The sequence below is a fragment of the Narcine bancroftii genome, chromosome 5 (genome assembly GCF_036971445.1).
Source record: "Narcine bancroftii isolate sNarBan1 chromosome 5, sNarBan1.hap1, whole genome shotgun sequence".
NCBI lineage: Eukaryota > Metazoa > Chordata > Chondrichthyes > Torpediniformes > Narcinidae > Narcine > Narcine bancroftii.
Genome location: NC_091473.1, coordinates 232,860,450 through 232,879,005, shown reverse-complemented (window position 1 = coordinate 232,879,005; position 18,556 = coordinate 232,860,450). Strand labels below are relative to the sequence as shown.

General features: G+C 40.2%; 1 protein-coding gene across 2 annotated transcripts in view; it reads right to left on the bottom strand.

Annotated features, from left to right (window-relative positions):
• LOC138765033 (ladinin-1-like) overlaps positions 1 to 13,415 on the bottom strand; it is a 100,768-nt gene extending 87,353 nt beyond the window's left edge. For both annotated transcript variants that reach the window (XM_069941676.1, XM_069941677.1), the window contains exons 1-2: positions 13,329 to 13,415; positions 13,158 to 13,244 (exon numbers count right to left, since the gene is read on the bottom strand). In XM_069941676.1, the coding sequence (XP_069797777.1) occupies positions 13,158 to 13,244; positions 13,329 to 13,351 (110 nt within the window). In that variant the 5' untranslated portion in view covers positions 13,352 to 13,415. The remainder of the gene's footprint in view (positions 1 to 13,157; positions 13,245 to 13,328) is intronic.
• Positions 13,416 to 18,556: the final 5,141 nt, after the last annotated feature.

Here is an 18,556-nt window from a genome sequence, read left to right as displayed (position 1 = left end):
CACAAACCTCTCATACTCCCTCAGGAATTCAACTATCATCTTCCAAATCTTGCCACTCCTACATACATTTGTATTTGTCTGTCAGTTCACCAGCCTAAACTCTTACCGCTCATTTCAAGATTGATCCATCATAATATCCACTCTAATATTGATTTTTCCAACTTCACTTCACTTATGTCAATGTTTCCCTTTCTCTTTGCCTAGACTACAATATTATATTGCTTTATCACATTAGCAACACATTAAACAATCAGAGGAGTTACTCTGTGCCTTACCCAGCAGGTTACTTCACTCTATCAGAGAAATTCATCTCATTTTCACTTCACCTTCTCTCTAAACTAATTTGTTTCTCCCTTTCTCGGTTCTGATGAAGGTTCTTAGACCTGAAGCATCAACTATTTCTCTTTCTGCAGATGCCACAGACCACCTCACTACTCTGATCTTTCTGAGAAGATGAGACTGAAAGCAGTTTCATCACATTTTTGGACTATTGTGCATGCACTAAACTGTTCACCACATGAAAGCTCAGATGCTAAAGACAAGATCACTGTTCATTTGACAGAATGGACCTTGTATCTCAAATATTAGGCATCCGTGAGCCATCATGGGTCATCAATAGCAACAAAAGCAAACATAAATGCTGTGGGAACTCAGCTGAGCTCGTGACATCCAAAAGAGGTAAAGATACAATACCACTGTTTCGGGTCTGAACCCTTCTTCAAAGCTCAAGCAAAGAACTCTCTCTCTCTCCCTCTACCTCCTTTCAGAGACAAATTCTCACCTTTCCTCTTATCATATCCAATTAATATCTTTTGCTGGTCTGGACTCCTCCCCCTTCAGTCTTTATTCTGATGCTTTCCTGTTCTTTGTTTATATCCTGAAGGCCTCAGGCCCAAGATATCAATAATATATCTTTTTCTCCTCTGGACGTCACAAGACCAGCTGAGTTCCTCCCCAAAGGGGCCTGTTTCTGTGCTGTAATGTTCTACGGTTGGTTGTACATTTCTGTGTGTTTTTACATTCATAGCAACAGTTGTATTCCACCATAAATCTTTAATCTGAATCCCTAGCAAATCCTCGTCCCATTTGATTTACATCTGATTCAACATTAACAGAATGGTGACAAATGTGCATTGCTCACTGAGATGAGCAGATCCAGCATCCATTGTGCATTAACATCTCATCTCCAGATTGGCCCCAAGCTTCACTAAATTTGCCCCAAGCTTCACTAAATTTACTGATCGGGTTTACTCCACATTTTAGTATGCAAGCATAGAACTGGATGCTTCATGGGCTCCTTTATCTGAGCCCTAAGATTTTGGCAGATGTCAGGAAAGACGTATCTAATGAATATGACAGATAACTTGTACTTCTCATAATTCATAATGCATGCACTTCACTTTACCTTGAAGTAAACGGAAGAATTTGTGTTGAAGCCAAACACAGTTAGATATGGATTAATTACGAGTTCCCCTATGGATTACAAAATGAATTTACTTGATAGATCAATTACAGCAACTATCGTGAAGGCTGATAAAATATCCCTAGAGTAAGAATATTGTCAAAATTTCAGCCAACGCCTGTACCAAATAAAACCTGTTTCGTTCATTCGTTTTGCAGATTTGAAGCTTCCATTTTTGGCTCCGACCTTTAATCAAGACTTTCTATATCTGAACATGTTGCTAAACAGAATGGTGAATTTTAATTACAACTATTTAAATTAAATTTTTAATTAGGACATACAGCCCATGAGCCCCCGCCGCCCAATTACCTGCAACCCCCGTACGTCTTGAAGAATGGGAGGAAACTGGAGCACGTGGAGGAAACCCACGCAGACGTGGGGAGAATGTACAAACTCCTTACTGCACTGACACTGAAATAGCACTGTGCTAACCGCTATACCAACCACACCACCCCTTTTACATGGATGATAAAGCACTTATGAGTCAATTGACTGCATGATTTTTGCGGCTGGGTGAGCCATTGGACATGTTTTTCAATGTTTCTCCAAGTCCTGCTGGTTGAAATAGATCAAAAGAACTGAAAAATGGCTATCATGTGAAATGCTATGTTTCAGGAAGTTGCATTCAACAGTTGGGTGGGGGTTCTGGAACAATTCCAGAATGCCTCGGGGAATTAAATACAAACGGGAGATTGAAAGCTTTCCACCAGAGCAGGCCAAGTCACTGGAAGTGTTATAAGATTCAAATGGGAGAAAGTCGAGGTAGCAGAAAATGACACCAAGTAGGAGATATATGAGAAATTCAGTAATGACTGTTTAGAACTTTGTTGAAGACACCTCCATTAAAACTAAAGTGCATGGGTGCAAAATAAACTAATTGCACGACCATGTCTCTTCCCATCCAACCTCAGTGAAGTGACACAACCATTGAAATCCAAGAAAATGAACCTTATGAAATGATCAAATCAACATGACTGCTCTTTCCATGCTGCATGACCTGCTGAGCATTACAATATTTTCAGGGATTTTTTTTAAATATCAGATTTCTTACTTTCTTTTTCTTCCAGAAAAAGATAGTAGGTGATGTCGTGCATGTACCTTGACTATACTGTCAAGCATATAATCTGAATGAAACACTGATTACATTCAAAGTATTTTTAAAATTTTAATTTACAGAAGAATACAATGTCTTTGGGAACAAAAAGCTGCTGAAGATGTGTAATAAGACCAATTGTATATGTTGTCATGTTCATTTTCCTGCAATCCAGTTTCTTGAAAAAGAGGAAGTTCGGAGCAAGATAATTCCTGGAATATATGTTGCCTGGAAATTCCCCGAAATTCTTCTGTCTGGTTTGTAATTGTTTTAATTTTTAAAAAACAACCTGGCATAAAAGAAGAAATTAAAACAATCAGGAGTGAAAGGAAAAAAAAACGATATCCAAACAGAAAGCTCAACGAGGCTATACAGTACAGGAAAACTGTCTTCATGCAAATAATCCTGGAAATGCTTTAATTTGTCTTCTCTCTTTATCAGATCCGATGACAGATCTTGGCGATTGTGAAGAATTTTCTGGAGTGCATTTCATCAAAGGTGCTCAAGCCAGCAAGTTGCTACAGAATTATTTTGACAAATGTTCAAAAGCTTGATGCTTGTGATTATGGTCGTAACCTTCTGCAGGTGTCCCATGGAGAGCACTCTGGCTGGTTGCATCTCTGCCCAGTATGGAGGCCCCAACTCACAGGACAAGAATAAACTCCAGAGGGTTGTTAACTCCGCCTGCGACATCACTCCATCGAGGGGATCTATCCTCAAAGACCCCCACTACCCAGGCCACACCCTCTTCATTCTGCTACCATCAGGAGAAAAAGGTACAGGAGCCTAAAGACGAGCATTCAACAGCACAAGAACAGCTTCTTCCCCAATGCCTTCAGATTCCTCAATAATCAATGAACCAAATAGATTGCCTTACTTGTCATCCATTATTATTTTTATGATAGCAAGATGGATATAATATGAACGTTTGCACTATGACACTGCCATAAACACCAAATTTCGTGACCCTTAATTCTGATTCTGAAAATGCAATTAGGTTTGAAAAACATTTCTCTCCAAAGAGCACACATTTCACAAATTTAGAGGTATTGCAGCCATTGATGAGATTCAAGGAAATGGCCAGGTAGAACTTTGTTGGTCTATCAAGATTCTTGGATATTAGGGGCATCAGTATATACGGGGTTAGCACAGAGAAGTGTCCTTCCTTACCCCCACCACCTTGAGCCACAACACCCGAACCAGAAGGGCCGGACCAGAGCTCACGGCAGCCAACAGCAGCGCTATCCGCACCTACAGCATGTGGACTATCTATCCCCTTGCAATTCGGTTCTGGCCGCTTCACATGGACGTTTACGCTGGCCACGGTATCACAATCATTGTTGGGTGCAGACTTCCTCCGCGCGCACCTTTTGCTCTTGGATCTGAAGGAACACTGGCCAACACAAAGACATTCCAGACCTTCTCCCTCGGTGAGGCCAAATTGCCGTCTCCGCACCTGGACTCCATCATATATTCGGATGAGTTTGCCAGGGCGTTGCCAGAGTTTCCATCCGTCATCACGCCAGTTTTCCACAGCAGCCTCCAAACACGGCATGATGCACCACATTCCCACATAGGGACACCCCCTGCACACCCAGGCCCAAGTTGCAAGGGAGGAGTTTAACAAAATGGAGGAGATGAAGATTGTATAGCGTTCAGAAAGCCAATGAGTCTCCCTGCTCCATATGGTGCCCAAGTCCATGGAAGATGGAGGCCGTATGGTGACTCCACCAGGCTGATTGATGCAACCATCTCCAATAAATATACAGTCCTGCACATCCAGGACATAATGGCCAACCTGCATAGGGCACACATTGTTTCAAAGATTGACCTGGTTTGAGGGTATTATCAATTCCCCAATGATATTCCAAAGGTGGCCATCATTACCCCGTTCAGCCTGTTCCAATTCATTAGATGCTGTACACAGAGCAGACCTTCCAGCATCCCATGGACGCAATAGGGCAGGATCTGGACTTTCTGTTCATCTACCTAGATGACATCCTGGCAGCCAGCCACTCCTGCAAGGAACATCTATGGCTGCTTTGCCACTACTCAGTGACCACAGCCTGGTGATCAATCTCACCAAGTGCCAGTTTGGCCAACCACCATTGATTTATTGGAACACCAGATCGACCATCACAAAGCTGTTCCTCTGCCAGTAAACATGGAGCCATTTGTCAATTTGCCAAGCCCAACACAAAGGCCTACAGGAATTTGTTGGGAATGTTAACTTTTACCACCGGTTCATTCCTTTATGCGCCCCTTTTCAATTAGATGTCTAACAAAGCCAAAGAAGTTGTCTAGATGGAGGAGGCAATGGCAGCTTTTAACCAGGCCAAGAAAGCTCTAGCTAACACCAAGCTCCTAGTCCGGGTAGACATCCCCAGGGCCCTCAGAGTAGATGCCTTTGAAGCGGCAGTTGGAGGCATACTTGAATAGCTAATTAAAGGCCAGTGGAAACTGCTTGCTTTCTTCAGCCGGCACGTACGACCCACAGAGATCAAGTACAGTGCATTCGACAGAGCTGCTGGCCCTGTACCTGCTTATGTGGCACTTCAGGTATTTCCTGCAAGTGAGGGAGTTCACAATCTTCACAGATCACAAGCCTCTCACCTTTGTGTTTGCCAGAGTATCTGACCTGTGGTCAGCCCACTATCAACATTACCTTTTGTACATATCCGAATTCACCATCACGATCAAACACATCTCTGGGAAGAACAGGGTCCATGCACTTGGGCGTCAGGAGGTCTAGTGATCAGGGAGACAGGAGCCCGCCGACTCGCCAATGAGTGTTCCATCGGCCCGGGAAGCCTCCCTGTGGATCGACAGCAGTGGTTTGGAGGTCTCGGTGGTTGACGTTGCAGTCAGCATTTTTTTGCGAGAATGAGACATTATTTTAATGCTTAAAAAGCTTTCCTTGTCATTTGTTGTTATATAAACAAGTGATTTGCTGTTGCTACTGGGATGTTTTTAAAAAATGACCAGTTCAATGAAAAACCCGTTTATCTGACATAGGTGCAGTCCCGACCATTTCCGATAATCAGGGTTGTACAGTAATTTCAGTCATTGGAAAATTCTCATCAACTTCATTTTATGTGTAAAGCCCACCGAGTTTTCATTGGGCATCTTGTGTCAGAGCATCTCCGGGGTCATTTTGTTTGGAATTCCAATGTGCCATCATTTAACATTACGTCAAGGATTATAAACCTCTGTGTGTTTATTACAAATGTAGTACGAATGATTTGGGATCCAAATGGTTGGTGTTGTGGCTTGTAACGTGGGTAAAGATTCGGGAAGGTAAAAACTTGTACATTTCAAGCACCATTCCAAATTATTCCTTCTTGATTTGTGCCTAATTATGCTCACTCTTCCAGACAATGCACACAGCATGCATCATTTGACTCTTACCGCACGTGCACATTTCTAATTCAGCTCACACATAAAGCATGAATGAAATGGCAAAACTTTAGTTGGTAATTCTGGCTGGTTGCATCACTGCCTGGTATGGAGGTGCCAACTCTCAGGACAAGAATAAACTCCAGAGGGTTGTTAACTGAGGCTGTGACATTACAGGCACCAGACTTCATTCCATCTAGGACATCTACATGAAGTGGGACCTTAAAAAAAATGCAGCCTTTATCCTCAAATATCCTTTATCTGTAAAGTTGAGGGGGGGGGGGGCGGGGTGGTTAATTATCTTTTATGTTATTGTTAATCTTTCGTACAGCTCCATGGAGGGGGAGGAAGCTGCAGATGCAACGACTGTTAAATGTTTTCAAAGAATGATAGAAAATAAAGTAAAATGCTTTAAGGTTTATATATTTATGCAAATGAAGTTTGGTAAGTGTAAGTAAGTGTAGTATTTTTTATCTTTTAAACTGTTTATTCTTAATGCAGGTGTATTCATTAACATTGCAAGGGTAAATTTCAAGCAACCGGAAAATTCACTTATCCGTCATTAACCAATTCCCATAGGTGCTGGATACCAGGTATTTTACTGTATTATAAATTTAGGCAGATCATGAACAGGTCATGAAATTCTGTGCTTTGTGGCAGCATCACAGTGCAACCATTCATATTATACCAAACTTACAACATTATAATAAATATAAAAATAATTCTGCACAAAAAGTTTATAATAAATATAAAAATAATTGTGCACAAAAAGTAAGGGAGTGTCTATGGTTCATTGATTATTCAGGAATCTGATGGCAGTGAGGAAGAAGTGCTTGGCTTTAGGCTTCTGAACCACCCCCCACCCCCTCAAAGATAGTAGAGTGAAAAGGACGTGGCGAAGTTTACAGATAAAGGTTCTGACCAGGGTGTTGGGCGACTCTGAGGATAGAGGCTGCTTTTTATTTTTAAAGGCACAACCTCACATAGATGTCCAAGATGGAATGAACTCAAGACCAGGATGACTCTTAATAAGCAGGGATAAGGAGACACTTTAAGAGAGTCACCCCCAACGGCGAGCACCTTAGGTGACACCGTTGCTGTTTAACACAACCTTATTCAAAACAGTTGCTCTGAGCAAAGCACGACCAAGGTTCTCCACTGGCTGAATATTTGCTCCCATCTTCACCAAAGGTTTGTGTAACTTCAGAAAACATTTACTTTTATAATTTTACATAAAGTATTTTTACCTGTTATTTTATTTTTTTTTTCCATTTATTTTCTTTGATTTTTTTTGGCCGATTGCTTGAGGCTGATGGATACTTGAATTCTGGATACCAGGGGTTTTACTCTATGTGCTTTATTACTCTTTGGTCGACAGCTAGTGATGCAATAGTCTGGGGGTGTTCTCAAAATCTTGATGAAATAATTCCTGGAATGATCTAAACTCTACTATTTTTAAGATTTTAGAGCATCAATGATATCTTCTCCCTTTTCATTCACTGGTTGTAGGTCACTGGCATCAAGCTTCAGAAAAAAAGATGCATTACTTCTCATTACAATAATATGAATTTGCTCCATGTTGAGCAAATTCACACGCAATTTCCTGAATGTGTCCTTCAAAATAAAAAAGAATGTTTATTCTCTTACAATCAACAGATCTTCTCCATTATAGAAGCAACAAAACAGCCCTTGCACAACTTTATCCACCATGATCTAGAATATCTTGGCTGAAAACATCACTCTATTGGATAACTGTGAATGAGTCGACCGTTTGTGCATATTGATTAGTCACATTTTATTATCTTTGTTCTCAACTGTGAATATGAATGGAAAAGATCCAACTTTGTGAAATGTTTTTGTTCCTGTTAACTCCTTGGAAGGTCTCATGAAGTGTGTGGCAGCATTTGCTCATCTAGTGCACCTTGATTTTGTGTGACATTATAATCTACTCAGAACCATTCAAAGTTTGACTGCCTTATGTACAGTTCATGGTGTGTCCCATTCTGGTTTTCAGAAGGACTCATTTTCACTCTTTTGATCTGGATTATTGAATTCCTTTGCAACTTCCCTCCTGGATTGGACTCAGTTTGCAATAAACAGGTTTTGCATTGGATCTAAGATAAATAGACACAGCATTGTATTCTCAAACATACCAGGCAACACAGTGGTTCAGCTGTTAGGACAGGTCCTGAGAATTGGATTCCATCCTGATCTTTGGTACAATTTGTGTGGAATTTGCATATAACCGTGTGTATTTCTGCAAATGCTCTTGCTTCCTCCTACATTTCAGAGATATGTTGGTTGGATGTCATCTACAAATTTGCTGTTGATACCATTTTAGTGGGTTGTATAAAAAAAAAGGGGTGATGAGTCAGCATACAGGACAGAAAATGAAAACTTGGAGCACCAACAGCAACTTGGCATTCAATGCCATCAAAACCAAAAAGCTGAATGTTGACTTCAGGAAGGGGAAAACCAGAGGTCTACATTTCAGGGAGGATCAGAGGTGGAGAGGGTGAGCAAATCTAAATTCTTGGGAATCACCATCTCACAGGACCATTCTTGGACCCAACATACTAATGCCATCATGAAGAAAGCACATTAGCACCTCTATTTACACAGGAATTTGTGGAGATTTAGATTGACATCAGAAACCCTGGCAAATATCCACAGATGTTTGGTGGAAAGTGTGCTGACAGGCTAGATCACTGTGTGGTATGGGAACACCAATACCCCTGAGCAGAAAACCCTGCAAAAGGTAATGAACACAGTTCAGGATATCACAGGCAAAACCTTCCCCACCATCAAGAACATCTACAGCGAACACTGTCGTCAGAGAGCAGCAGCAATGATCAAGGATCCACATCAACCAGCACACACTCATTTCTCGCTGCTGCCAGTGGGCTGATCTTGCCTCCAACCGTGCATCTTGGCGCCTCACAGTTCGGTGGGCAGCAACCTCCTTTGAAGAAGACCACAGAGCCCACCTCACTGACAAAAGGCAAAGGAGGAAAAACCCAACACCCAACCCCAACCCACCAATTTTCCCCTGCAACCGCTGCAACCGTGTTTGCCTGTCCCGCATCGGACTTGTCAGCCACAAACGAGCCTGCAGCTGACGTGGACATTTACCCCCTCCTTAAATCTTCGTCCGCGAAGCCAAGCCAAAGAAGAAGAAAAGTGCCATAGGACTCGCACCAACAGGCTCAGGAGCAGCGGCTACTTCTCCAAAAATCAGACCCCTCAACAACAAACTCAAGCAGGGACTCGTTTAAGGACTCTTAATTTTGCACTTTTGTTCTCTCGCTGTTGCAGTTTGTATACATTTATTTATTTACATACATGTGTACATTTGAGTACAGTTTTTTTCTTTCCCACTCCCATTATGTGGTAATTCTGCCTCGCCCACAGGTCAAAGAATCTCAGTGTTGTACATAATGTCATGCATGTACTCTGACAATAAATGTGAAATCTGATCTGAGTAAATCTGGAAGATTAATTAGTTCCTAGTAAGTGCACTTAATACAAGTAGGAGGCAGGAATATGAAGGAGGGGAAGTCCATGATAGAGGCTTGATGGTTGGTGTGCAAGCTATGAGAGTCTACAATCTTCTTCACAACATGACAAGGTGTGACAGGTCATTCCATAGCGTCCTTCCCCATTTAAATTCCCATTTTCATTGTTCCCCACAACAATGGACGGATGTATTCACTTTTCGATCTGTAACATTGTGCATGTTCTGTTCTTTAATGTCCATGAAAATTACATCAGTGCTAATTTTTATTTGTTGATGCCATCCATAAACTGTATCTTCTTGATGCAAGAAAGTATGGCAGTATCAATTCATACAATATGCAGCGGTTTCCAATTAACAACTAATTTTTTAAATCTTAAGACATACAGAACAGTAACAGGGTCTTCTGACCCACGAGTCCATGTTGCTCAAATACCCCAATAAACTTACATCCCCCCCCCCCATAAGTTTTGAAAGGAGGGAGGAAACCTACGCAGACATGGGGAGAACATATGAACTTCTTACAGACCACACTGGATTTGAGCCCAGATTGCTGATACCATAATAGCATTGCGCTAACTATTTTTGTAAATACCACACAATCCTAGATGAGCGAATACATTTCCAAGTTATGCCCCTTTGTTCTGTTGTCATTTGGAATTCCAGCAGCATTTATTTTATCATTGCTTGGATCACAAGGCTAGTAGGAGTTGGGATGTTATTGTAAAGTTGTAGAAGACATTGGGGAGGCCAAATTTGAAGTATTGTGTGTAATTTTGGTCACTGAACTACAGGAAATATATCAATAAGATTGAAAGAGAGCAGAGAAGATTTACTAGGATGTTGCTGGGACGTCAAGAACTGAATTACAGGGAAAGGTTAAACAGGTTAGGACTTTATTCCCTGGAGCGAAGAAGAATGAGGGGAGATTTGATAGAGGTATACAAAATTATGAGGAGTATAGATACAGTAAATGCAAGTAGGTTTTTTTTCTCCCAATGACGTTAGGTGAGATACAATCCAGAAGACATGAGTTTAAGGGTGAAAGGGGAAATGTTGAGGGGGAACATTGGATTGAACTTCTTCACACAGAGAAAAGCAGGAGAGCAGAATGAGCTGTTGAAGCAGTGAATACAGGCTCAATTTTCACATTTAATAATAAATTGGGCAGGTACGTGGATGGGAGGGCTATGGACTGGGTGCAGGTCAGTGGCATTAGGCAGATTAATAGTTTGGCACAGAGTAGAAGGGCCCGTTTTCTGTGCTGTAATGTTCTATGAGCTCCCTTTTGGTATTTGAAGCATTGGTAATTGAAAATCTGTCCTAACCTAATGAGAACATGGTGAGAGTTGGCCAAACCACTGTAGGCAATGATTAAGTTGGTCCCATTGGTACATTATGTGCTCTTAGACTTCACAATACTTCTTTGAGAACTTCAGCAAGACCAATCACTTATGGCATTCAGATTTTGCTGACATTATATCCCATTTCTATTGATAATGTAGATTGACCTGCAAATCTAAATCCCAGTTTTCAGATGTTCAACATCTTGTTCGTCCATCCGTCAACACACAAATTCACTCAATAAGGTGCATACCAAAAAGACGCCAGAATCATTTAATGAAACATTACACTCTCCTCTGATACCTTGCCCCATTAAAAAGGTTGTGGATCAAAGTAACTTTGTATTTCTTCAACATTACATCTTTCTGATTGAATGGTATGAGGAGATCTTTTAGCATGCCAAATGCTTCTTGTTTATACACTGTCAAAAGTCTGGCTTGTTTAGATTTCAAGCTCTTTAATTATCACTTTTTTTTAATTCAACCTCAGTTATGTTTTTCACATTGAAGCACTTGACCATTTTGCTGAATTACAAGCTGAATGGTCATGCACACCTGGATTTTCTGTATAGCCCCTAGTAAACACATGTGGTTCCACGCATATTCAGTTGTATTCATGGTTACCTTGTGTAGAGTGCGTCGAAAGAACCAAAGACTTCTTGATCCAAACCAAGGCTTTTATTAACTAGAAGACTGGAGCGTATCACATGTAGGTTGACCAGTCCAGAATGACCTGGTCTGGCTAGGAGCAACCCTTTAAGACCTGCCAGTCGGCGTGACTACACTCTCAGCCAATCACAGTCATCCTACACTACAATATGTACATATACACATTGGTGATAGAATCTGTACTATCACACCTTGTTACATGAAATAACCTGATGATACGCCAATACCACCTGCCACTGTGTAGACACCAACAGTCACAAAAGCCCCAAGAAAAGATTCCGTGAGAATCATCAAACAAAAACAATGCTAAACTTAAGTCTGTATGCAGTAAATTCAAAAGAAAAACTTGACAACAATCACCATCAAAGTGTCATTGCTGTAAAACAAGAATGCCTGTCCAATCAGGATCAGAGTTTGTATATGGATAGGAGAAAATGGCATATGTTATGCTTGTAGATGCATTACAATGGCATTCCTGTAAAAACAACTCTGATTCATGTGCCAGAAATTCATCAGCACCTGGAAAGATTTATTAAAATACATCTATGTTGCTTCTTTGCAAGAACCCTCAACATTGAAATTTAAGTCATTTTGTTAACTCAGACCTCATCCAAGGCAGTGTTGATCCTAAGTGATATTCTCCCGTGCAGCCATTGGTTGACCAGGAAAAATAGAGATACACAACTCCAAATCAATTCTGTGACATTCATTATGCTGGCCTGTACTTAAAGAGTCTTTTTTTTTGCATTCACTTAAAAGTTGTCACTGATCACATGATCAATTGTCTTCTTTAAAACGTGTCATTTGTGCCATCATCTAAAAAGTAACTGGCAAAACAAAAAGGAAACAAAAAGAAATAATTGTGGAGTTTCTCCTGCCAATGACATTACAAAAAAAAACACACTTTCTCTATTCTTACTATCTCTTTTTTTAAAACTAGGAAAGAGTTCAGTCCTTTGCAGCCAATATTGTCAGAACCCAATATGGGGTCATAAAGGTGAACTTGCAAAAAAAAAGGCTGGATAATGTGCTAGAAGTTTAATATTTTCACATGGTAGGATAACTGATTTAATCAATGTTTTTGTCTCTCCAGCAGTTTTACATTTATCAATTTGTTGCCAACTTAAAGACCATAAAATATTATGGTCACATATTTTCACATGGTACCTGGATGTTGACTGGTCAAAGAACATTTTCATTGCTTGCAGGTCGTTCTATGCCATATAAATCTGCATACATTTTCAGCTATCCACTGTGGAATAGAATTCATTACTATTCTGAGTACATATAAAGTTCCAAATGTGTCAGATGAAGAAAGTTCATGGGTGATATTCCTTTAATTTTCAGTCACACTAATGTTGCAGAGTCTGATCAAAGACTTACACTTTATATTTAGAAATCTCAGCATTTTGTGGACTTTTATGTCATTCAATTGTAAATATGGTGACCCATTCAAATTTCATTTCACACCTTGATGCTTTTTTTGAAATGGGTCTACTTAAAATACATTTGCAAACTAAAAAACTTTTGCTTTGGAAAATACAGGAGTGTTTCTTCCTCCTGAATTATCTTGGATTTGCAAAACAGGAAATAGATTCAGTCACATAATTTGATGCACTGAAGTTCGTGTATTAGACACACGAAAAGAAAAGCTGTTTGCTGAAGTATTCTGGTAATTACCTTTTGGAGATACGATGGCATTCTCCTGTTCTGTAATGCTCTGGTAACTTGTTTCCCTTTATATTTCCATTGCAGTCACTCTTTAACCTGGAAGATCATATATCTTGCTGCATTATACCACTCAAGAGCACTCACAGTTTGCTAAAATTAAATTCAAAAATCATTACTTACTTCAGTTTAAATGTTTTTCTCATCTCCCTGATTTGATGCCCTGTACTTCACTAACAATACCTGTCCATCCAAGTATACAACGGTGACTGCCAGAAGAAATTGGCTGGCCAACGCAACAGACAGGTTTAGCAGGGGCTGGTCCACTTTGCAACAGAAGGGGTGTCGTTGAAGTTCCAAACACACATATGATGTGGTAACTTTTGCAACGACTTGTGATGCATTGTTTTAATTAGTGTCAGACAATTTCACGAAATTTCCAAGACACACATCCAGAAATGATTGAAAATCATTGAAATGATTCAAAGGAGTGAGCAGGGAGGATGTCTCCACTGTTGGAACAGTCTTTATGGTAAAAGCATCAGGATGCAAAATTGTGATAAATGCCTTTTGCAAACCATGAAATGTATGGCAATTGAAAAGGAAACCACCTGTTGACTGATGGGCTTTTTTTTTGTTTTCTTTCTGCATTCAGGACAATTTGCAATAATTTTTTTTACCGGCTGCATAAACTAAATATAACGGGGTGCACACCTGTAGGATTTTTGTACAAATGGGTGTTCACTTAAAATTCATTGCAATTTTGAGAAGGAGCTCATCTTTCTCTTAAAAATAAAGATTCACTGGTTTGTGCCAACTCGCTCACTATTGGCAATGAGGCAGAGTGGCTTCCAAGGATCAAAATCTTGGAGCGATTCATTTAAATACAATGGGATGAATGATAATTTGCTAATGCAAAGGAATAGTTTGGGGTGAGAGAAACCTGCCAGCTGGCAGAGAAACTAAATTTCCAACAGCATACCTAGGGTTCAATATGGCGGTGACCAGTTTGTGGAGGCATGCGTGGGAGGATGTTACGCGGGAAAAGCGTGTACAAGCATCAATTTATCGTGTTTGCTTTGCGTGATAAGCTATTGGGGTTCGGCCTTTCTGCTGCTTTTACCATCACCCAAACCCTATCCCCTCACTGTTGCACACTTTTCTGCAGAGATGGCAGTGTTGGAGGATACATTGACCCTCAGGTTCTATTCAGCAGATGCAGCACCTGGAAAGGTAGAAACAAGCAGAAAATGTCAACAGCAGCAAGCATCCAAAACACGCAACAGTATTCCATTTCATGTATGACACGATATTTAGGGTTCTCGCGATGATGTATTAGCGTGGCGCAGGTAGCCATATGCGTGAAATATCATGAAAGTTGTATTAGTGGATGCAATCTCTCACAGAGGGTTTGTGCAGTTTGAATCCATAACATTATCCACCCAGTATTTTAGAGCAAATTGTTTAGCAGCTCACGAGCAGGAAATTGAGGAAGGTGCAAGAGTGAGAGATGAAGGTGAAAGAAGAGATGGATGAAAGGGCAGTGATTTCACTTCTCTTCACAGCTCCCCATTTCACTCAGCTCTTCACATGCTGCCAGGTAACGCGATGACCAGGTAGAAACATACAGAAATGCTGGGAGGTACTCAGCCAGTCTCGCAATGTCCATAGGAGGTAAATTACCGATGTTTCAATCTGATGACCCAGCTAGGATATGTAGGGGATGAAAAGTTCATGCTGGCCCCTCAAGGGCATCTCGCTCATCAATATATGAGTCTGATAAGTCTAATTCTACCTCTGCTGTGACATCAGGGGTTGTTACATGTAAAAGCTCGATGATGAGGAAGAGGGATTGTACATATTAGTAACTGCAGAGGTAAGACTGGGAACCAATATACAATTAGAACTCCGGTTCACGTTAAAAAAATACCAATTTTCTGATCTAAAACAATTTTGACACTCTTTAACTTGCATGCAATTGTAAAACAATGGATTTCTGCCTTATGATTCCAAGCATCCTTACTGGAGTTTGCAATAGACCACCATTATTCTGGACACAGAATACTCTATATGGTAGGGTAAATCTGGATTGATTGAGTTAATTGAAGGGTGCTTTCCATGCGCTGGTGACCTGCTTGATGATATAGATTGTGGCTTTAGTTATTCTGATCCATTAAATGATTGTGCAAAGGTTGGTTTGCAGGTCCAGCAAGCTCTGTCAAGAAGGCAAATGAAATGTTGGCCTTCATTACTAGAGGGATAGAATTTAAGAGCAGGGAAGTTATGCTGGACTGTACAAGGTACTTGTGAAGCTGCATCTGGAGTACTGCATGCAGTTCTAGTCATTTATGTGAAGAAGGATATCCTGGCTTTGGAGGCAGTGCAGAGGAGGCTCATCAGGTTGATTCCAGAGATGAAGGGGTTAGCCTAAGGGAGAGATTGAGTTATCTTGGACTGTACTCGCTGGATTTTAGAAGAATGAGAGGGGATCTTATAGAAATATATAAAATTATGAAAGGCATAAATAAGATAGAGGTAGGGGAGACCATGTTTCCATGGTAGGGGAGACCAGAACTAGCGGATATAGCCTCAAGATTCAGGGTAGTAGATCTAGGTTGGAGATAAGGAGGAACTGCTTTTCCAAGACGGTGGTGAATCTATGGAATTCACTGCCATTGAAGCATTGGAGACTACCTCAGTAAATATAGTTAAGACAAAGTTGGGTAGATTTTTACATATTAAGGGAAGTAAGGGATCTGAAAAAAAGACATGTAGGTGGAAATGAATCTATCATCAGATCTGCCATGATTGCATTGAATGCTAGATGGCCTACTTCTGCTTCTATTTCTTATATTCTTATGAATGCAACAAAGTTGAGTGTCAACAAATCAAATCGTAACTTTTTTCTGGTCTCTGTGATGGACAAGCTATTAAGTTCACTAATATCCTTCAGGGAAGGAAATATGCCATCCTTAGATAGAACTCTTGACAAATGTTTGTTCAATCCTACCTTGGTTCAGGGGCAATAATGGATAAATAATAAATTCTGCCAACATATCCACTTCCTGTGAATATATGAACAAAAAATCTGTTGATTCCATGTGCACATGGTCTAAAGACGGAGGCTGAATTTGCTTGGCAGGAATGAACATCAGTAACTGAGGAGGTTACCCTAGAAAGGGTTGATGAAGGTTAATAAGTACGGAGGATGTTTCAGACTTTTGAGGCAGAGTCCAATAGAACCGTTCTACCAGTGGCAAAGGATACTAAAGGCTTATTTCAAAAAGGTTTGCAATTGCATCAATATTTTCATCAATGAGGCTACCTTGAATGAGTTATGGTCCTGGTTGGCTTTGGACATGTGAATTAAAAGATTGCATGTCATCAAGGCAATCCCAATCAACAAGTAATGTTTATTAAATGTAAAGGATATATACTCCATTAAGATAGAGGGGAGTTAACAACTCAAACATCAAAATTAAAAATTAGCACAGTCATCCATTTCCACTGAGGGGACTTTCTCAGCCCACTCATTTGCTGTCGTGGGTCCTTTTGAAATAGTGACATTATTGAATCAAAAGGAGAAACATGGTAACTATTAAAACCAACTTGTTTCATATTAAAATGATTAAAGCAAAATGGTAAAAAAAAATGGTACCAAGGTTAGCTTTGTGGTTAGCACAATGCAATTACAATGCCAGTGGTCCGGATTCGAATCCTGCTCTGTCTGAAAAGAATTTGTACGTTCCCCCAAGTCTGCGTGGGTTTCTTCTGGGCACTCCAGTTTCCTCCAACTCTTCAAAACCTATGGGTGTTTTAGGTCAATTGGGGTATTTGGGCGGGACAGGCTCATGGGTTGGATGGGTTTATTACCAAGCTGTATGTCTAAATTTAAAATTCAGAAGGAGTAAAGATCATATCCTTGTAAGTCTGAATTTCTCAAAATTATGCATACCTTAGTTTTGATCAAGTATTGGGGTTGGTGATAGAGGCAGAGCTGGTGGTTTGAACATTTTATATTCGTATAGCAGATACATCTGGTCGGATATGGCCCTGCAACAAAGAAAGGGGCTGGAATGCCTTGGACAACATTAGTAAGGGATTTGTTGGAAGAATCTGCCCATCGTCTAATTGGGTAACTTACATATCTGAAACATGTAATCTAAGTGGTGCTTAAAAAATGATGGTGCGCACACAGATAACAGCTGATAGCAGCCACTGCTGTTGGATAATTATTGACCATCTGTAGTTAGATTTTTTTTAAATTTTGGTAGCTCTATCTTTGTGTTGGTGAAGAGCAACTGAAACAACTTTCTAATGCCATGTTGTTGAGGAGTTTGTTGCTATCTGGGGGAGCTCCAGATTCATGAATAAGTTTGAATGAAACAAGAACAAGTCTCTTGAGGTGAAGCAATAGTTATGGCAGCTTCAGAAATTAAAGAAGCTTTGCTATTGTCCCAGTGCATTGAAAGAACGGAAATATTCTTCAGAAAGAACAAGATTGTTGAATAAAGAATGGAGAAATACAACCATATGTTGAAAAAGAAAGACAATATTCTTCCTGGTAATATGAGCCATGGAATAGACAACATTGGTGAGTTCATAAAAAAAATTGTAAAAGCCATGAAGGAACCTTTTAACTCAGTGCTTTAAAGACTTTGCAGTTGTAATTTTGGAATATGCACACTGTAATGTGGGAAAACAATTATGCGGCCATGCCAGAAGCACTAGCTAAATTGGGCCATTTTCAGGTATTCTTAAATCAGAGGTGAGAGACTAGGGTTGACTTTTACACGAGATATGTGGAAAATTAAAGATTTATTAGCCAAAAATAGAGGGTTAACTTTTACATGAGATATATGGTATACATTTCCATACATAAATTCTACTGTCTGGTTACTTCTTCACTCATCTCAGTTTGAGATGGTTCCTCCTTCACTGGATCAATTTCACGAGTAGAGAGGAAACAGTGACTTCTGGCAAAACCTCATCATGGCCTGTGGATGACGGCAACGTTCAGTATGTTATTTCAGTCTGTCATTTGCAGCTATCATCCAGGTAAACTACAAATTAAATTGGTCCAGTGCAGAGTAACACCTCCTCCTGTGACTCTTATACAATCTCAGCTTCGTTCACAGCTAAATTGATGATTACAAGTTTCAGTGTCATGTTTGTTTCCGCACTTTACTTACTTGTAACACGTAGCAACTCCAACCTTAAAATCCAAGTACATTCTGAGACGGGAGTCTGTGCAAAAGCCACCAACACTAGTTTCATATCGCCTCTGTTAGTGTTCTCCTCTATCACCTACATTGTTTTTGCCCTCTCCATCACCCCCTACCCCCTGCCCTAAATCTTTGAGTTGTCGTGAATTAACCTGTTTTGAAATAAACTTTAATGCAGTTAATATG